We start from the raw sequence: 15049 nt of genomic DNA on the forward strand, positions 1-15049 counted from the left end.
CACATGTTTGCACATGTTTAAACTCCTTAGAATTTACATACAAAAAGAAGTTATCCACAGTTCTCTTATCCACATTAAAGCGTACAATGTTGTGTGGGACCGTTACTTTCTCAAAAATTCTAAATGTCTAAATTTATATATCATTCACAAGCTTCATTAAAGGTATTTTATCTTCACAAACACAAGAAAGCAGTCAATGTATTGCTTTAAACCAAGTTTCCAACACCTAAAAGCTAAATATAAGATTGTAGCAATAACCTTTTATACATGTGACGAAGCATAGTCTCACCTGCCAATATGGCTTTGTGTGCCTGGAATTTCTGGCCAGCAACACACAGGGAGCAGTCTGTGAATCTGGAGCTTGCCCACAGATCTCCAAGTTCCTCCGCCAGCCTGCAGTCAGGAACCCTCACCATGTTCATGGTGTTCTGGCCTGAGATGTTCACAGAGTCTTGCACTACACTCACCTGAAAAAACACACACACACACACACACACATTTACAAATGAACTCTTATCATGTAAGTCACAAGGACTTATTTTAGAGTGAATGGTTCCTTTAACACACTGATTCACACAGAGGCAAATAAATAGCATGCAATGTTCATAAAAGGAAAATAAATCTTTAAATCAAACATGCTGGGAATGCTTAATGTGGCTTCACTGCCTCTGTAATCAATACATCAGCCACTCAGTATGGAAGCAATTCAATGAAAACCTATTGTTCCTTCGTTATCAAATCAGACTGGCTACACTCTCAAACAAGCCAAAAAGCCCGCATTGAAGTCAAATTGAGAGTGCCAGTGTGTGCGTGTGTGCATGAGAGTTGTCTGTATGTCTTCCCTGCTGACTTCACCACCTGTTCCAGACAATGTCAACCAGACTCATTTATCTCTCAACAGGACTCACTGCAAACACACACAAACAAGCAGGCTCATGAGCACAAATACACCCACATATTCACACACACACTAATTACTAAGTAATTTCCAACAGACTGGACTGACTGACTTGCAGTTTTTCACCTGCCTGGAGTGCAATCTAATCAAAGAGAAAAATTGGTTAGCTATACCCTGGTTTGGAACATACTGTAGTTAATTAATTACTGGTTTTCTACTCATGATAGAATAGTCTAGTAATAAACAAATCTGGAGCCATCCAAGCCAGTATTACCAGAGTGAGTCTGATAGGTGAAGGATTATACTGACTAAGTTCGGGTAATAACTAAAGGTCTCGTTAATTTTGCTGTTAATATTGTTGCAGGATATCCTGCTCTTATTGGATTAACTTGCTTTTCTAACAGTTCACTTTTGAATACAAGACGAAGACTGAATTGAGAAAGTCACCAAGGTTACAAGACAGTCACCAAGGTTACAAGAATTAATTTGCACTGATAAACAGATTCAGCAGTTTCCAGAACGTGGCTCAAATTACCAGCTATGATTAATTGTCAACATCAGTGTTGAAGTCATTATAAAGTCTTCTTTAGTTTTCGATTTACGTGCTCTAAATGTCCAACTGAGGGCTCAGTGAATCATCAAATCAAGATTAGGCTAGGCTATAATCTTTTTTGTCATTAAGAAAGACTTAATTATAGTTATGCCATACTCCCAACAGGGCTGTTTCCTTTTTTCTTTTACATTAGGCTTTTCAGGTCAAGTGGAATAGGTGACACAACAGTAAGCATAACTGGTTTATATACACTAAGGCTTTGTTCCGATTTTTGACAAGAAATGATGTACTTTCCTGTCATTTGTTACCATTTGATTAAAGAAATGTTGCAGTTTATTATTTCTGCATTATTTCTAAAAATGGGTAGCACATTGGTGCACAGGTTCGCACTGTCACCTCACAGCAGGTCCCTGTGGTCACAGGTCCTGGGTTCAAATCCAATCTTGGTCCTTTCTGTGTGGATTCTGCTTCCTTCCACAGTTCAAATACATGCATGAGCTTAGGTTAACTGGTGATGCTAAAGTGGACGTAGATGTGGAGTGTGAATGGTTGTCTGTCTCTCTGTGTTGCATCTTGCCCTTTGACAGCCGGAACAGTCGCAATTCTCAATCGGATAAGCAGAAGATAGTGGATGGATATATTGATTCTACAAATGGTTTTATTACTTATATTCTTTGGACTTAAATATATGCATTTTTCTGTCAACTTAAAACAACATATGCTACAGTTGGTGGCAGTGGATGCAAAGTTAAATTTTCAAGACATTTTTTTTTTCCTTCAAACTTTTTACCCGGTTTTTATTCACATTTAACACCACAATTAAGAGTCCCGGGCACCTGACACAAGATAAATACAAGGATGCTTGTTCTCCTGTTTTTCTTGCTGACACCTTCAAATAGCTTTCGGTAAACTGTTGTCAAGAACAAGGCCAAAAATCCCAAAACATCCCCACAAAGTGACCTTGCTGTTAAAGCAACTATGGCTGACATCCAAAAATCCATAAAAAAAAATAAAGAAAGAAATAAAGAAATTATAGGCCGGTCCCCTCCTCATCCATCGCCATTCAGCCATCAGACCACCTATTTGTCCAATGCCACATCCATCCACCCATTCAAAGAACACAAAAAGAGTCCTAGAAAAGGAGGAGAAGCACATACAATAGAGAAGTACGTGGCAAGCAGGAAATTGAATGTCAAGGAGCCTTGTTTGCTCCTGATGGAGGTTTGAGGGTTAGCCTGAAGGGGACAGAAAGACAGACTGATAATAAAACAGAAGAGTGTAAGAAAAGCAGGAGAGAGGGGGAAGATATAGGGATAATAAAAGTGGGGAGAATACAGATGTAGAGATACCAAGCAACAGACAGACAGAATAGAGAGAAGCCATCACACACAAAAGAGGTGGGAGTGTGAGACAGCTATTGGTGGGATCTACAGTTGGAGATGACCTCTCATAGTAGCAGCTCATTTCTGGCACAGAAATGACAGGGACAGTGTGAAGAAAATGTGACTTTTCTGAAGAAAGGAGAATTCAAAGTATTCCAGAGTGGAAGACAGTCTGGTTTCCACAGCTGGATCTATTATTCACACTCCAAGGAAACGCAGGTCTGACTGACACATGTCAAGACACTGACAGAAGAACACTAAAAATACGGCCACATTCACATGAGAAAGAGACATTCCTGTGCACAGACACTGGCATTCATAAAACACTGATTAGCAACACGGAAAGCCTGGTAGAAAGGGATTTGCTGTGTATAAGGGAGTAACGGGAGAAAAACAGAAGAGAGAGAGACAGACGGACAGGCAAAGACAAAGAGGCCAGAGGACAGAAGTTCACTGAGCTCAAGCTGGAATGAAAAATGGCTTTAGGAGGAGAGGAGGAGGAGGAGGAGGAGAGAGGGGCAAGTCCAGAGCTGTGTCCTGAGTACCGACTGAAAAAAATAAATAAGTGCTGAAAAGCGAATTGGAAGGAAAGCCTGTGAGCTTGGTCAGTGCATTTCGGTATAAATAGCCCAATTAGTATGGTCAAGCCATCGCTGAGCTTTTAGATGCAGTGTGGCAGAGCCGGTCTAATTACTGGCTAACTTGACCAATTATTCCACTGTTTAACCAGGCAGAAACTAAATCGCAGCACCTGGTTATTTAGATACACTGGCTGTCCTGAGAGTCTTCACACTATTAGCTGTCATCTTCAGTCACTGTCAACCTCCTCTTCCTCCTGCTTCAATCTCCCCACCCGAAAACAATTCGCATAGTGTATGAGCGGACAGGATCACCGATCATGTATACGCTTGATGTTAATTTATACTATAATGATTTGTCTGTTCTTTTACATTATCATATTAAGTCTTCACTTATTTTAGTACAGATGGGTGGCTGCTTTGTGATGAGTAGCACCTGTTAATTTGCCACTTGATACCAAGAATGCAAAATACCATTCTCCAAAGAAAAACAAGAGTTCATTATGTTAGTGGAAATCAAAAACATACATATGGACATATTTACATTCAACTCTGTGACTTTTTTCCCATTAAGAGTTCCTTACTAAAATTATAACATCAACTAACAGACTGTATATAAAAGATGAACATAGCCTCCAGGTCTGAAAAGTGAAGCAGAATGCATTAGTGAACTAAATTCTCATTCTTTCTAAGCAGGGGGTGAGTCTCTATGAGGAAGCAATCCTTCTGTTTGCTTGATTTATGGGTTTCATTGCTAGTTTCTATTTTTTTTTTTTCTTAACACAGCATCACATTAATTTTGTAAGTTATGGTCCCCAACTTGCAATTGACAAGTAGCTACTTTATTAGTGTGCAGTGTCCTATGTATGTACACTAAAGGCAATAAGACTGTGTTACTATTTTTGACAAAGAGCAATGCACTTTCTTGGCATTTATAGCCATTTGATTAAAGAAAAGTTGCATTATATATTGTCATTACCTTAAGCATTGCAAGAATATTTATTTTGTGACTTGTTTAAGAGATTTGGTACAATTTTCTAAGACAATGATAAGCAATTCATCCTGTAGGTAGTGGTATACCAGGTAAAGCACATGCTAGCAATGTTGGTGGACAACTTTGTGATTGACAAGTTGTGGAATTCTTGTATTCTACAGAAAATGTTTGGTTTACTGTTGTGCAACAATTACTGTAGAGTTTGCTCTTAGGTAAAAAGATTTTCTTCTAGGATACCTTTGTAATGGATATAGTTTTGGTTGAAGTCAAAATTTTAAACTGATGTCAGTTCTAGACTTTTTGAGTGTTGGTGTCAACAAAGTCATTAAAATTAATCCCTCGAAGGTTATAAATATCATAGGAAAACTCCACAGTAACTCAGCCAGCAGTGATGAAAATATGAAAGCACTGAATTAACCAACCAACCAACTAAATGACTGACTGATTTGTATTTATTACCCAGTAGTTATACTGATGATAATCATGATGATGATGATGACAGAAACTACTTATGTATACAACCTTAGGTAAGAAAATAACAGTAAGGAAGAATCATTGCTGCTGTATCACCACAATCATCATTTGTTTTGGTAATTAAGTTCCCAAGATAAGTACTTACTAAAGCGCTTGCCTCCCAGTTAGTTCCTCAGACATCAAGATGAATCTGTTGTAAGCTCCTTCTAAACCCTCCAGGCAACGCAGAGTTAATATTGAGTTTCAGCACCCAGATGATTTATTCATAATGCATCAATCTTTTTCTGCCTGTTTATGTGTTTGTTTATGGATTTACAGTGTTTTGCCATGCGTGAAATAGTTTGAAAAAGGAAAAAAAAAAAAGATTCAAATCAAATGAAATTCATTAAGTTATGGAACACTTGTTCCTTTACCTGCCAAGACTAATTTTCCCGGTTCAGTCCTTTGCATTCAGAAACACAAACACAGGCAGAGATGATGGACACAGCAGACACACACGGACACATGCATACATACATATACTTACCTCAGCAAACTACACACATTCTCATATGACACTGCACCGCTTGCTGCTGCTATATAATTTTGAAAAAGAAGAGTTACTTCCTTCTTTTGTCCCTCTGTTATTTTTACATAAATATTATTTGACTTTTGACAACATAGTTTTAATGGACTGATTGGAAAGAAGGCACACTTCTAACCTGAAGACGAAGTGGGCAAGCTAGATTATGAGAATAAATATCTATTAGTACTACGCAAAATAAGTCAGTCCCCCATGTCACTTTCTTCCAGACCTCCCTACCACACATTTTCATGAGTGTCCTGCCAACTGACCACACAGTAACCAAATAAAAATATTACTTGAGACAACATTAAAGATGGCATTCAATCACCGAAACAAGTCTTAAAACCAAGAGTATATGTTATATAGTATATTTAATTAGAACCGTTATATTCAGATATTTCTTCAGTCAGCAGCTTAAGGGAAATAACAGGAAAAACAAATCCTGTCCATCTCTGCAGGCAGAAGCAAAGTCTGACAGGAAATGGTTCAGAAATGGTTGCCAGGTTGGCAAGCAGCACTTGCCAAAATCATAGCCTTATTTTGATTGTTTGGAATTCTGTCCATATTTCAAAAATAAAGCCTGATACCAAGATCGGCTGAAAACAATTTACATAACACAGATGTTATTTTTAATCTTCTGCGTGGCATACACATACAGAGGAAATGTTACCATTGTGACTTAGCCTTATTAATTAGGCAAATTAAAAATAACAGTGTGAAACTAGTGCTGAATGCATATGAAATCACACATTTGCAAGTTTTGGGTCATCTGCCGCCACTGAAGAAAAAGGCAGATAACAGTTCCACATTTGAAGAACTATTAAATGTCACTGAAACCAGAATCTGATTCACTGCTTGTAATCCACCCTCTTCTATTTACCAGCTCCCAATTATATAGGTCTCTTAGTATCACTAACCACAACTATACAATTTTTCCACCATTTTTCTTTCAGTATGAAGTTAATTCTGTTGTATAGTTTGTCCTTTTAAAATCATTGTACTGTTTTATTCTACACCTTACTTTCTTTTCCTTTACATCTGACAGTGCAATGCAATGCAGCTGCAGCACACTCAATTGCCTAGACAAAGACTATACACTGAAAGCACTGGATAGACATGAAAAGTGCTTCCTACAGTGGCAACCACACCATGCTAAATGGTTGACAGTGATCCAAATCTGGCTGCCTGGGGCCACTAAAACCTACTATTGATCTCTCTGGAGGTAGCTACAGAAGCATTAACAAATTAAATCAGGCAAACATCTTTTGCAGCATTACCCACATTATATCAGCACGGTGTTTCAACTCAAACACACTGCTAATCTGAGCATTCACTACCAGTTCTATTGCTACAGCTTCAGTGAAACAAATCTGTTAAAACAAATCCTTACAAATGCATTACAGGTTAGTGAAAGGGAAAGCACAGATTGTGCAGTAAAACAGTATGGTGTCATCGTGCCATACAGTACTTCAGAACTTCATTATCTGTTATTCAGATATTTAATGGATTTAATTTGATTGCAACTGAACCTGAATGTCAGAGGAAAATATTGCACATTACTGTATGTGTATTTTGTAATAGACTTTTAAGACACAACAACAAGGTCAGTGTGTGCTGCCTGAGAAATAAAACTGATAAAGTGCCTGTAATTCCAGTATTCTCAGTAAACCACATAAATACACACATCATGTACACCTACTCATTTTATCAACAAAATCTTTATAGATCTGTGATCTTTGAAATTGCCATTTGAACCCCTAAGCATAAAATTCATCACTATCTTTTTATAATGCATGACTCGCTCTCCCCTCTCCAGCCAGCCAGAGTAAACAGGCTTGGTGTCACAGACTCACTCTGCAGCTCTCTTACTCATTCCCTGTGCCTACTTTTAGATTTTATTGCTCACAAAACTCAAAAACACAAAGTGCAATGACAGGATGTTTGAGTTTGGAGACAGTCTAATACAGGAGTCAGACTTAGTGGCCCTCTGGCAGCTGGAACAGGTGATGGAACTGATTAAACCTGAGAATAATGGAGGAATCTGATTTGGTCTTGACACTATTAAACAAACATAACCCGAAATCCCAGACCTATTAAACAAAAGTCAAAAATAAACACTGTTCACAGGAAGGCGACAGCTAAAACCACCACCTTCTTTAATTAAAGGCTATTCACTTCCTCCCAGCTGATCATTGTTTTTCGACCTTCTTATTCAACCCATAAGGATTTAATGGAAGCTCTTATATTTCCAGTGTTTGCTCAGTCTTCCCTTTGGTGAGCAAAACCTAATTAATTTTATTTCTGGTCTGTTTGCAGAAAACTTAAGAATAAAAGAACTAACTACTAACTACTGGCTGACTAGTCTGAGCAGCTACAGACACCAAGCCCAAGCAGACAAAGAAGTGTGCTGCATAACAATGAAAAACTTATCAAAAACTACAGCTGTATTTGATACAACTTTATTCTTGGGACTATAAGAGGAGCTTTACATGATTCATAGTTCAAAATATCCCTTATGTATTTTATACCAAGGCTTGGTGCAGCCTCTCAGTACATCCCCTGCCTGAAACAAGCCATTTCATTTCCTTCCCCACCCTCCTTTTAAGACAACTTTCTTCTGATTCAGTTGCCCTTCACAAATAAAAGAACAGCACCTGGGTGGGGCTACTGTGCTGACAGCCAGAGCGCTGTGCCTGAGACAGCCATGTTAGGGATATGTCTCCTCTCACTGACACTCTATATAACCAATATTAGAAAAGACTGTCACAAACTAAGTGTTTGGAGCTTTTGGCTAACAGGGGAAGTGTATTGACATCAATATTTGCTTTTTTTTTGCCCATGCTTAACATGAGTATATGCATACACTGGCGACTTCATTAGGTGCACCTGTTCAACTGCTCATTAACACAAATATCTAATCAGCCAGTCACACTGTTCCAACTCAAAGCATTTACGCCTGCAGACTTGGTCAAGACAACCTGTTGAAGTTCAGACCGAGTATCAGAATGAGGAAGAAAGTGGCATGCTTGTTGGTACTGTACCAGACTGGCTGGTCTGAGTATTTCAGAAATTGCTGATCTACTAGGATTTTCTGCACAACCAGCTCTAGAGTTTACAAAGAATGGTCCAAAAAAGAGGAAATATTCAGTGAGCGGCAGCTCTCTGGGTGAAAATGCTTTGCTGATGCCAGAGTCAGAGGAGAATGGCCAGACTGCTTTGAGCTGATAGGAAGACAACAGTAAATCAAATAACCACTTTTTACCACCAAGGTAGAGCATTTCTGAATACACAACATGTCAAACCTTGAAGGAGATGAGCTACAGCAGCAGAAGACCACACCGAGTGCCAGTCCTGCCAGCTAAGTGAAGGTAACTGAGGCGATTGGAACAACGTTGCCTGGTCTGATGAGTCTCGATTTCTGCTTTCAGATGGTTAGAATCTGGCATAAACAACATGAAAATATGGCTCCATCTTGCCTTTTATTAATGGTTCAGGCTTCTGCTCATTGTGTAATTGTCTGGGCACACTTTGGGCCCATTAGTCCCAACTAAGCATCATTTAAATGCCACATCCTATCTGACTATGTCCATTCCTTTTTGACCACAGTGTATGCATCTTCTGAAGACTGGTTTCAACAAGATAGAATGCCACGTCACAAAGCTCAAATCATCTCAAAGTGGTTTCTCGAACATGACAATAAGTTCACTGTACTCAAAGGGCCTCCACAGTCATCAAATCTCAATCCAACAGAGCACCTTTGGGATGTGGTGGAACAGCAGGTTCACATCATGGATGTGCAGCTTACAAATCTGCAGCAACTGAGTGATGCTATCATGTCAATAAGAACCAAAATCTCTGAGGAATGTTTCCAGCACCTTCTTGCACCCACGCCACAAAGACTTAAGGCAGTCCTGAAGGGAAAAGGGAGTCCAACCCAGCAGCTCAAACAGTGGCTGGTGAGAGTGTATAGGACGCACGTATGCACACACGCACGCACGCACACACAAAAAAGACACAATGGTTCCACTTAAAGCTCCAGGCTATTTTTCATCAAAAACATGATAACAAGACAACAATGCATTTGGGTTTTGTTTTTTGTTTTTTGTTTTTGTTTTTTTGTTTTTTGTTTTTTTTTTTTTTTGGGGGGGGGGTGGTTTATTTTTACATATTGCAAAAATTTGCTGGAAACTTCTCTTTACCACATTTGAAGTGGAAAAATTGGGAAACTTACTTTACCAGGTGTAGCATGAAATGAGAGTGCTGTTTCTCATGGCATGATGGGGAAAGATGGATTATTCACAAGTCCTTTAATCCAACATAAGTATAATTAGTTTTTGTCTAAACACAACAATAGTTCTTTTCCACTTCTGGCCAGGATCACTCTAGAAAGTTAAGATTTTTCAAAAAAATTTGACTGAAGATACCCATCTTGGTCTTACAGTGGTCACTTTAGCAGATGTGTGCAGGGACTCAGCTGTGTGAATTTCTGTGACTCGGCTCATAGACTGACATGCTGACCTACCACTGACACAGAGGTATTGTGGTGAAACTACACAGACACAAGCATATTTCATGCATGATTTGAAGTCAAGCGGCTGAACGAGTATCATGGCCCAGGTCCCGATTCACAGCCAAGTGTTGAGCCCAGCCAACTTTGTTCTTACAAATACATGCGCACACACTCAGACACAGAGTTCCCCTACGCACACACACACACACACAAAATCAACACATTCTCAGTATCACCACTGGCAGCGAGCATGAGCCTCTGCTTGCCGTCTATGAGCACCAGCCATTTGGGTCTCCTTTTAAGTAGCTTTGTTTTCTCTGCTGGAAGATCACAGACAACAGAGTGATAGCTTTGAGACTCTGATGCCCGATCTTAGATGCTTGAAGGAAATGTTTGGACAAAGAAAATAAGCAGGCAAAAGTTGCCTGTTTGTTCAATTTTTGCAGTTTTTAGTCTGGGAGAAGCAAAGTGCTTTTGATGGGAAATAAAAGAATATTTATGTTCTGTCCTTGCAAAAGCATTGCAAAGGCAGTATCTATTAAAGGATCCACTGTGGCTCAAGTCACATTGCAAGACGGGGTGGAGGTGTTTTGGGGGGTGCATAAACCGTGGTTGTAAAGCTTGCACTGTTTGCTCAGATATCTCACCTTCAATCAGCACTTATACATATCTGTCTTTGATTAAATCCAAATCATGTTACCCCTTTTACCAACTCAAATTTCACCTCATTCCCCATAAATGAAAGATTGTTTCTGCCTTCCCCTTTTGCCTAACAAAAAAAAAAAAATTCTTTATGTGCATCCTTTCTCCCACGCCCCTTCCTCCTTGTGTCTCCCACCGCTGCCTCTTTATCCTGAACCAAGTGCTGCTTATGTGTGTGTGTGTGTGTGTGTGAGTATGCGTGTATGCGCGTCTTGTTCAGTGCGCAGGGAGAGAGCAGCTGGAGCATCTGCAGTCGTCTCCTCTGACAGCAGCACAGCATATGGCAGGGCCCTGTGAAGGATGGGTGCTGTCACCCGGCAAAGTGCTTACCCACCGATGGGAGAGGCAAACCGCACTAACACCATGAGGAAGAGGAGGAAACAGCTGAACATCAGCACCCCACTCATTTATTCACCCACCCTAGGAGGGTTGTACTGGAGGAGCCTTGAAGAAAGGACTTCTAAAAATCTAGCATCATTATAAAGCACATCAGATTGCTATTGTGCAGCAGATAAAGTTATCAAGAGGAAAAAAAAAAAAAAAAAGGACCATGATCCAATGTACATATATAAATGCTGATCCTCACATATGAACTATTTATGTCTCCCAAAGAAGTGCATGACAATTTGTGCAAAGTTGCCTGTATAATTTTGTGCGTTTTGTCTCATTGTTATAATACACTTAACTTTTGAAGGTGAAAAATAATTTCAGCTTAGGGTGTTTTTCCTGCTTCTAATCTTTTGTCCTTTTGCTGGAATGCCTTTCCCATTAATGCTGGGAATGTTGTGGTTTTAAATGTCATGTTAAGAAAGGATTCTCAATCATGAAAAATCTATGCACTGGACAGGTAGTAACAAACCAGAAAAAAATGGTTCATTTCTGCAAGGTTACATTAGAAAAGAGCCTTTTCACTGGGTAAACTTATGACTGGAACTGGCTAACTGTGAGAAATCATATGCAGCTCATTACATTTCTATTTGTAAGCCATTAGTTGCTCTCTGGCTTTTTTTTTTTTTTCTTTTAAGTTTGGCTTGGGCTGTTGTTTGTAATATGAAAAAATATAAACTTTGCACCACTATGTTGTACTATTGCCAACCATACGGAGAACTGACTGTTCGGTCAATCAAGTCAGACACTATCTTCAGAGTATTTATCAAAGCTGCTGATTCATTAGTAGGGTCTCAATCATTCATGAACACTAAGATTTTCCAAGTCTGGCCTCATCAGGTCCCAGACTGATTGTCATTCCTACTCTGCAATGTTTTCCTTCTAACTTGGAAGCAGAAGAGTGAGCACAGAAACAGTGCAGCTTCCTCTGATGCTTTGTTTTTCAGGCTGTCCTATTGTCTTTCTGCCAATAATACGGCCAACCGTCAAACTTAATCAATCTATCGTCCTGTTAAAGATCCATGGGTTAAGCCCCCATTGCATTTAGATAGCATGTTTCCTCACCATAAAGTAAAGACTGGCACAATGACCACAGTATAAGTCAAACTCTAGCATCTAAGCCAAGTGCTGTGTGCAAATGAATGTTAGGGTTAGCCAACTTGTCATTCCCCAAATCTCTACGTATCTTAGGATGGCCGGAAGCAGCTGGATTAAAATAGAATGCTTGAGGCAGAGATGAGGTGCCGACCCACCAGGTGTTTATTCATCGACAAAACGATGTAGCCCAATCGTGGGACTGGGTTCCCGCAACAGACTCTGATGTTAACTGGCAGCCTTTTATAGACTGCTGCTAACTAACCCCCAAGCCATACCATCATCTGGGGTTGCATACTAAACTAATAAAACACACAGCTTATCTGACAATCGATATTAGCATTACCATCAATACTATAGTGATAACAACAACTATTACATATGATATTTCTCAACTTGGCTTACAGCCTATATCTACAATAAAAACAGATATAGTTATTCAATCCCCTGGAACCTTTAAAAGGCTCTCAGGAGGCCTGGGGACTCTTAGCTGGACCACCCTTAGGAGAAACCACAGAAAAGAAACATTCTTGTAGTCAAAATGTTCACCCATTAAGCTAAAAATTGGTTCTCCTACCCATCAGGATACACATCAGGTAAATATTAGTTATCAGGGTAATATGTTCTATTGACTTAACCAAACTTGCCATACTAATCAAGATTTCTGTTCCCAGGCAGCCATTTATCACAATCACTCACAAACACTCACAATCCAGATTAAATCTGCAAAGTTAAAATGGTCCACAGCCACAATAACCACAGTAAAGGGATGTACATCAGGGTGAAATAAACTGAAATTGTCATTTTTATAGTAAACATTTGGTGAAACATATTAATCTTTGGTTCCCATGAATAAATGTGTGTAAGATACTCTACCCAACATGCAACACTACACATGACCCATCTTCACCATTAGCTTGAGGACCCTGGTAGCACTGTACTGTCATATTAGGAAGGGTGTTTTTGGATTTCATTTGGAAAAACTGTCTAAATTTCCAAAAACTCTGGTCATGGCCTTTTTCACTAAGTTAATTTTCCTCTTCCTGATCAAACAGTATGGTTTGGGTACACTCTTCATCAACTCCTTTTCTCTTCTTATCTCTCTACAGCTTTGTTCTATGCTATATTTACTAAGCAGCCAAGATTTATCATTTAAATTCTTCTTGTAATTAAACCCACCCCATACATAATTTCTTTCAGTCTTAAATATGTCACACTGCTGTATATAAAAATGATCTAACTTATTAAACAAACTTTTTTTCCTGTTTCTCTGTGGCACTTCCCATTGTTGTTTACAGACCCTGAAAACTTCATCTCCACCTTCTGAGATAATTTATGTCTAAATCAAACAGCAGCCAAATATGAAATACTTCTCAAGTTTGCAAGTGGTTGGAACTTGAATGGAAAATAAAATCAATGCCAATCCTGTCTTTATCAACAGTCATTTTCCCTCTGCATACTCTCCAGTGAATTGAAGTGATTGTTGTTGGGACAAAATACATACCCTGATTGTGGATGAAAAAAAGAATCAATAGGTTCCAGTTTGGCTTTCACACTCGAATCTTATTTTTCAAAATTTTATATTTTGACCACAGAGTTGGCAACAACAAAAACTGTGTGTGTACCACAAAAAAAATACTTCTCCTAAGCAGCTAACTCGTGACTTTTTTTGCCATCTTGTGACTGACCACCTTGTGGCACCAAGTGGACAGTGCCAACAATTATAAACTTAAATTTTATTGAATGATTAGCATCAATACATGTTGGCTCATCTTCATCTAAGGTCAAGGAAGACAAAACACTGCTTTTTAATGAAAAAAACAGAGCTAACGTACAGCATCCGCATTGTGGACACAGAGGGTATTGCGGTTTATCCTATATTTTGGTCCTGGCTCTATTCCAGGAACCAGTTTTAGGCAACAACTCTGAGTTTATTAACCTTGAGATGGTGGAAACTCTGGGTTTTCTGTTCCAGAGAGTTAACTTAAAACTCTGAATCAGTTACTAAGGTAATAGACTCTGTGAACCTGCTCGCTGATAGGTTTTCTTCAGCAAACTATCACTTTGGCTCCTCTCCTCCCGCTGTATATGAACCATGTGACTGACACTTGGTTTCATTTCCTCAATCATAAAGTTGCCGTCAAACCTCAGAGCGGAAGTTTACATTTTTGGAAACCCTTAAATCCCAGTTAGACGTTAATTCATTATTTTTTGAAGGATGGACAACGATTACATTAGATTTATTATCAGCTCAGAATAAAATTTATATCCTTCTAACTCTGTCACTCTGTCAACAGTAATGCAGCTGTCAGGCTGTCTGCCAGTTTCCCTATGCTAGAAACACTGTATGTCTCTGGAATCACTATTTAAATTAAACTTATCTGTATAAAGCTTTAGACATATAATACACTGTTTAATGGACAATCATTTGTCATGTGGTAACTGATCACACTGATAGAAAAATGTCAAAGTTGGAATCTTGGAGATTATGTGAATATCTGAGTGAACACGAGGCTGCACTGCACCTTTTGAGTTCAATTCAATTCAAATTCAATTCTGTTTTATTTATATAGCACCAACTCACAAAAACAGTTGCTTCAAGGTTGCTTTATATTGTAAGGTAAAGACCCTACAACAATACAGAGAAATCCCCAACAATCAGACAATCAAATACTTGGCGACAGTGGGAAGGAAAAACTCCCTTTTAAAAGGAAGAAACCTCCAGCAGAACCAGGCCCAGGGACGGGCAGTCATCTGCCAGAGGGTACTGGGGGTGAGGGGAGGGAGACAGGACAAAAGGCACACTGTGGAAGAGAGCCAGAGATTAAAAATGACTAATGATTAAATGCAGAGTGGTGTATAAACACAGAGAGTGAAAAGAGGTGAGTGAAGAAGAAACAATCAGTGCATC

The 15049-nt window shown here is 39.1% G+C and overlaps 1 protein-coding gene across 2 annotated transcripts in view; it reads right to left on the bottom strand.

Annotated features, from left to right (window-relative positions):
- The window catches only part of LOC115785247 (speckle-type POZ protein-like), a 101184-nt gene that overhangs the window by 15858 nt on the left and 70277 nt on the right, over positions 1 to 15049 (bottom strand). For both annotated transcript variants that reach the window (XM_030736778.1, XM_030736779.1), the window contains exon 7: positions 290 to 467. In XM_030736778.1, the coding sequence (XP_030592638.1) occupies positions 290 to 467 (178 nt within the window). The remainder of the gene's footprint in view (positions 1 to 289; positions 468 to 15049) is intronic.

Source organism: Archocentrus centrarchus, chromosome 8 (assembly GCF_007364275.1).
Source record: "Archocentrus centrarchus isolate MPI-CPG fArcCen1 chromosome 8, fArcCen1, whole genome shotgun sequence".
NCBI classification, from domain to species: Eukaryota; Metazoa; Chordata; class Actinopteri; order Cichliformes; family Cichlidae; genus Archocentrus; species Archocentrus centrarchus.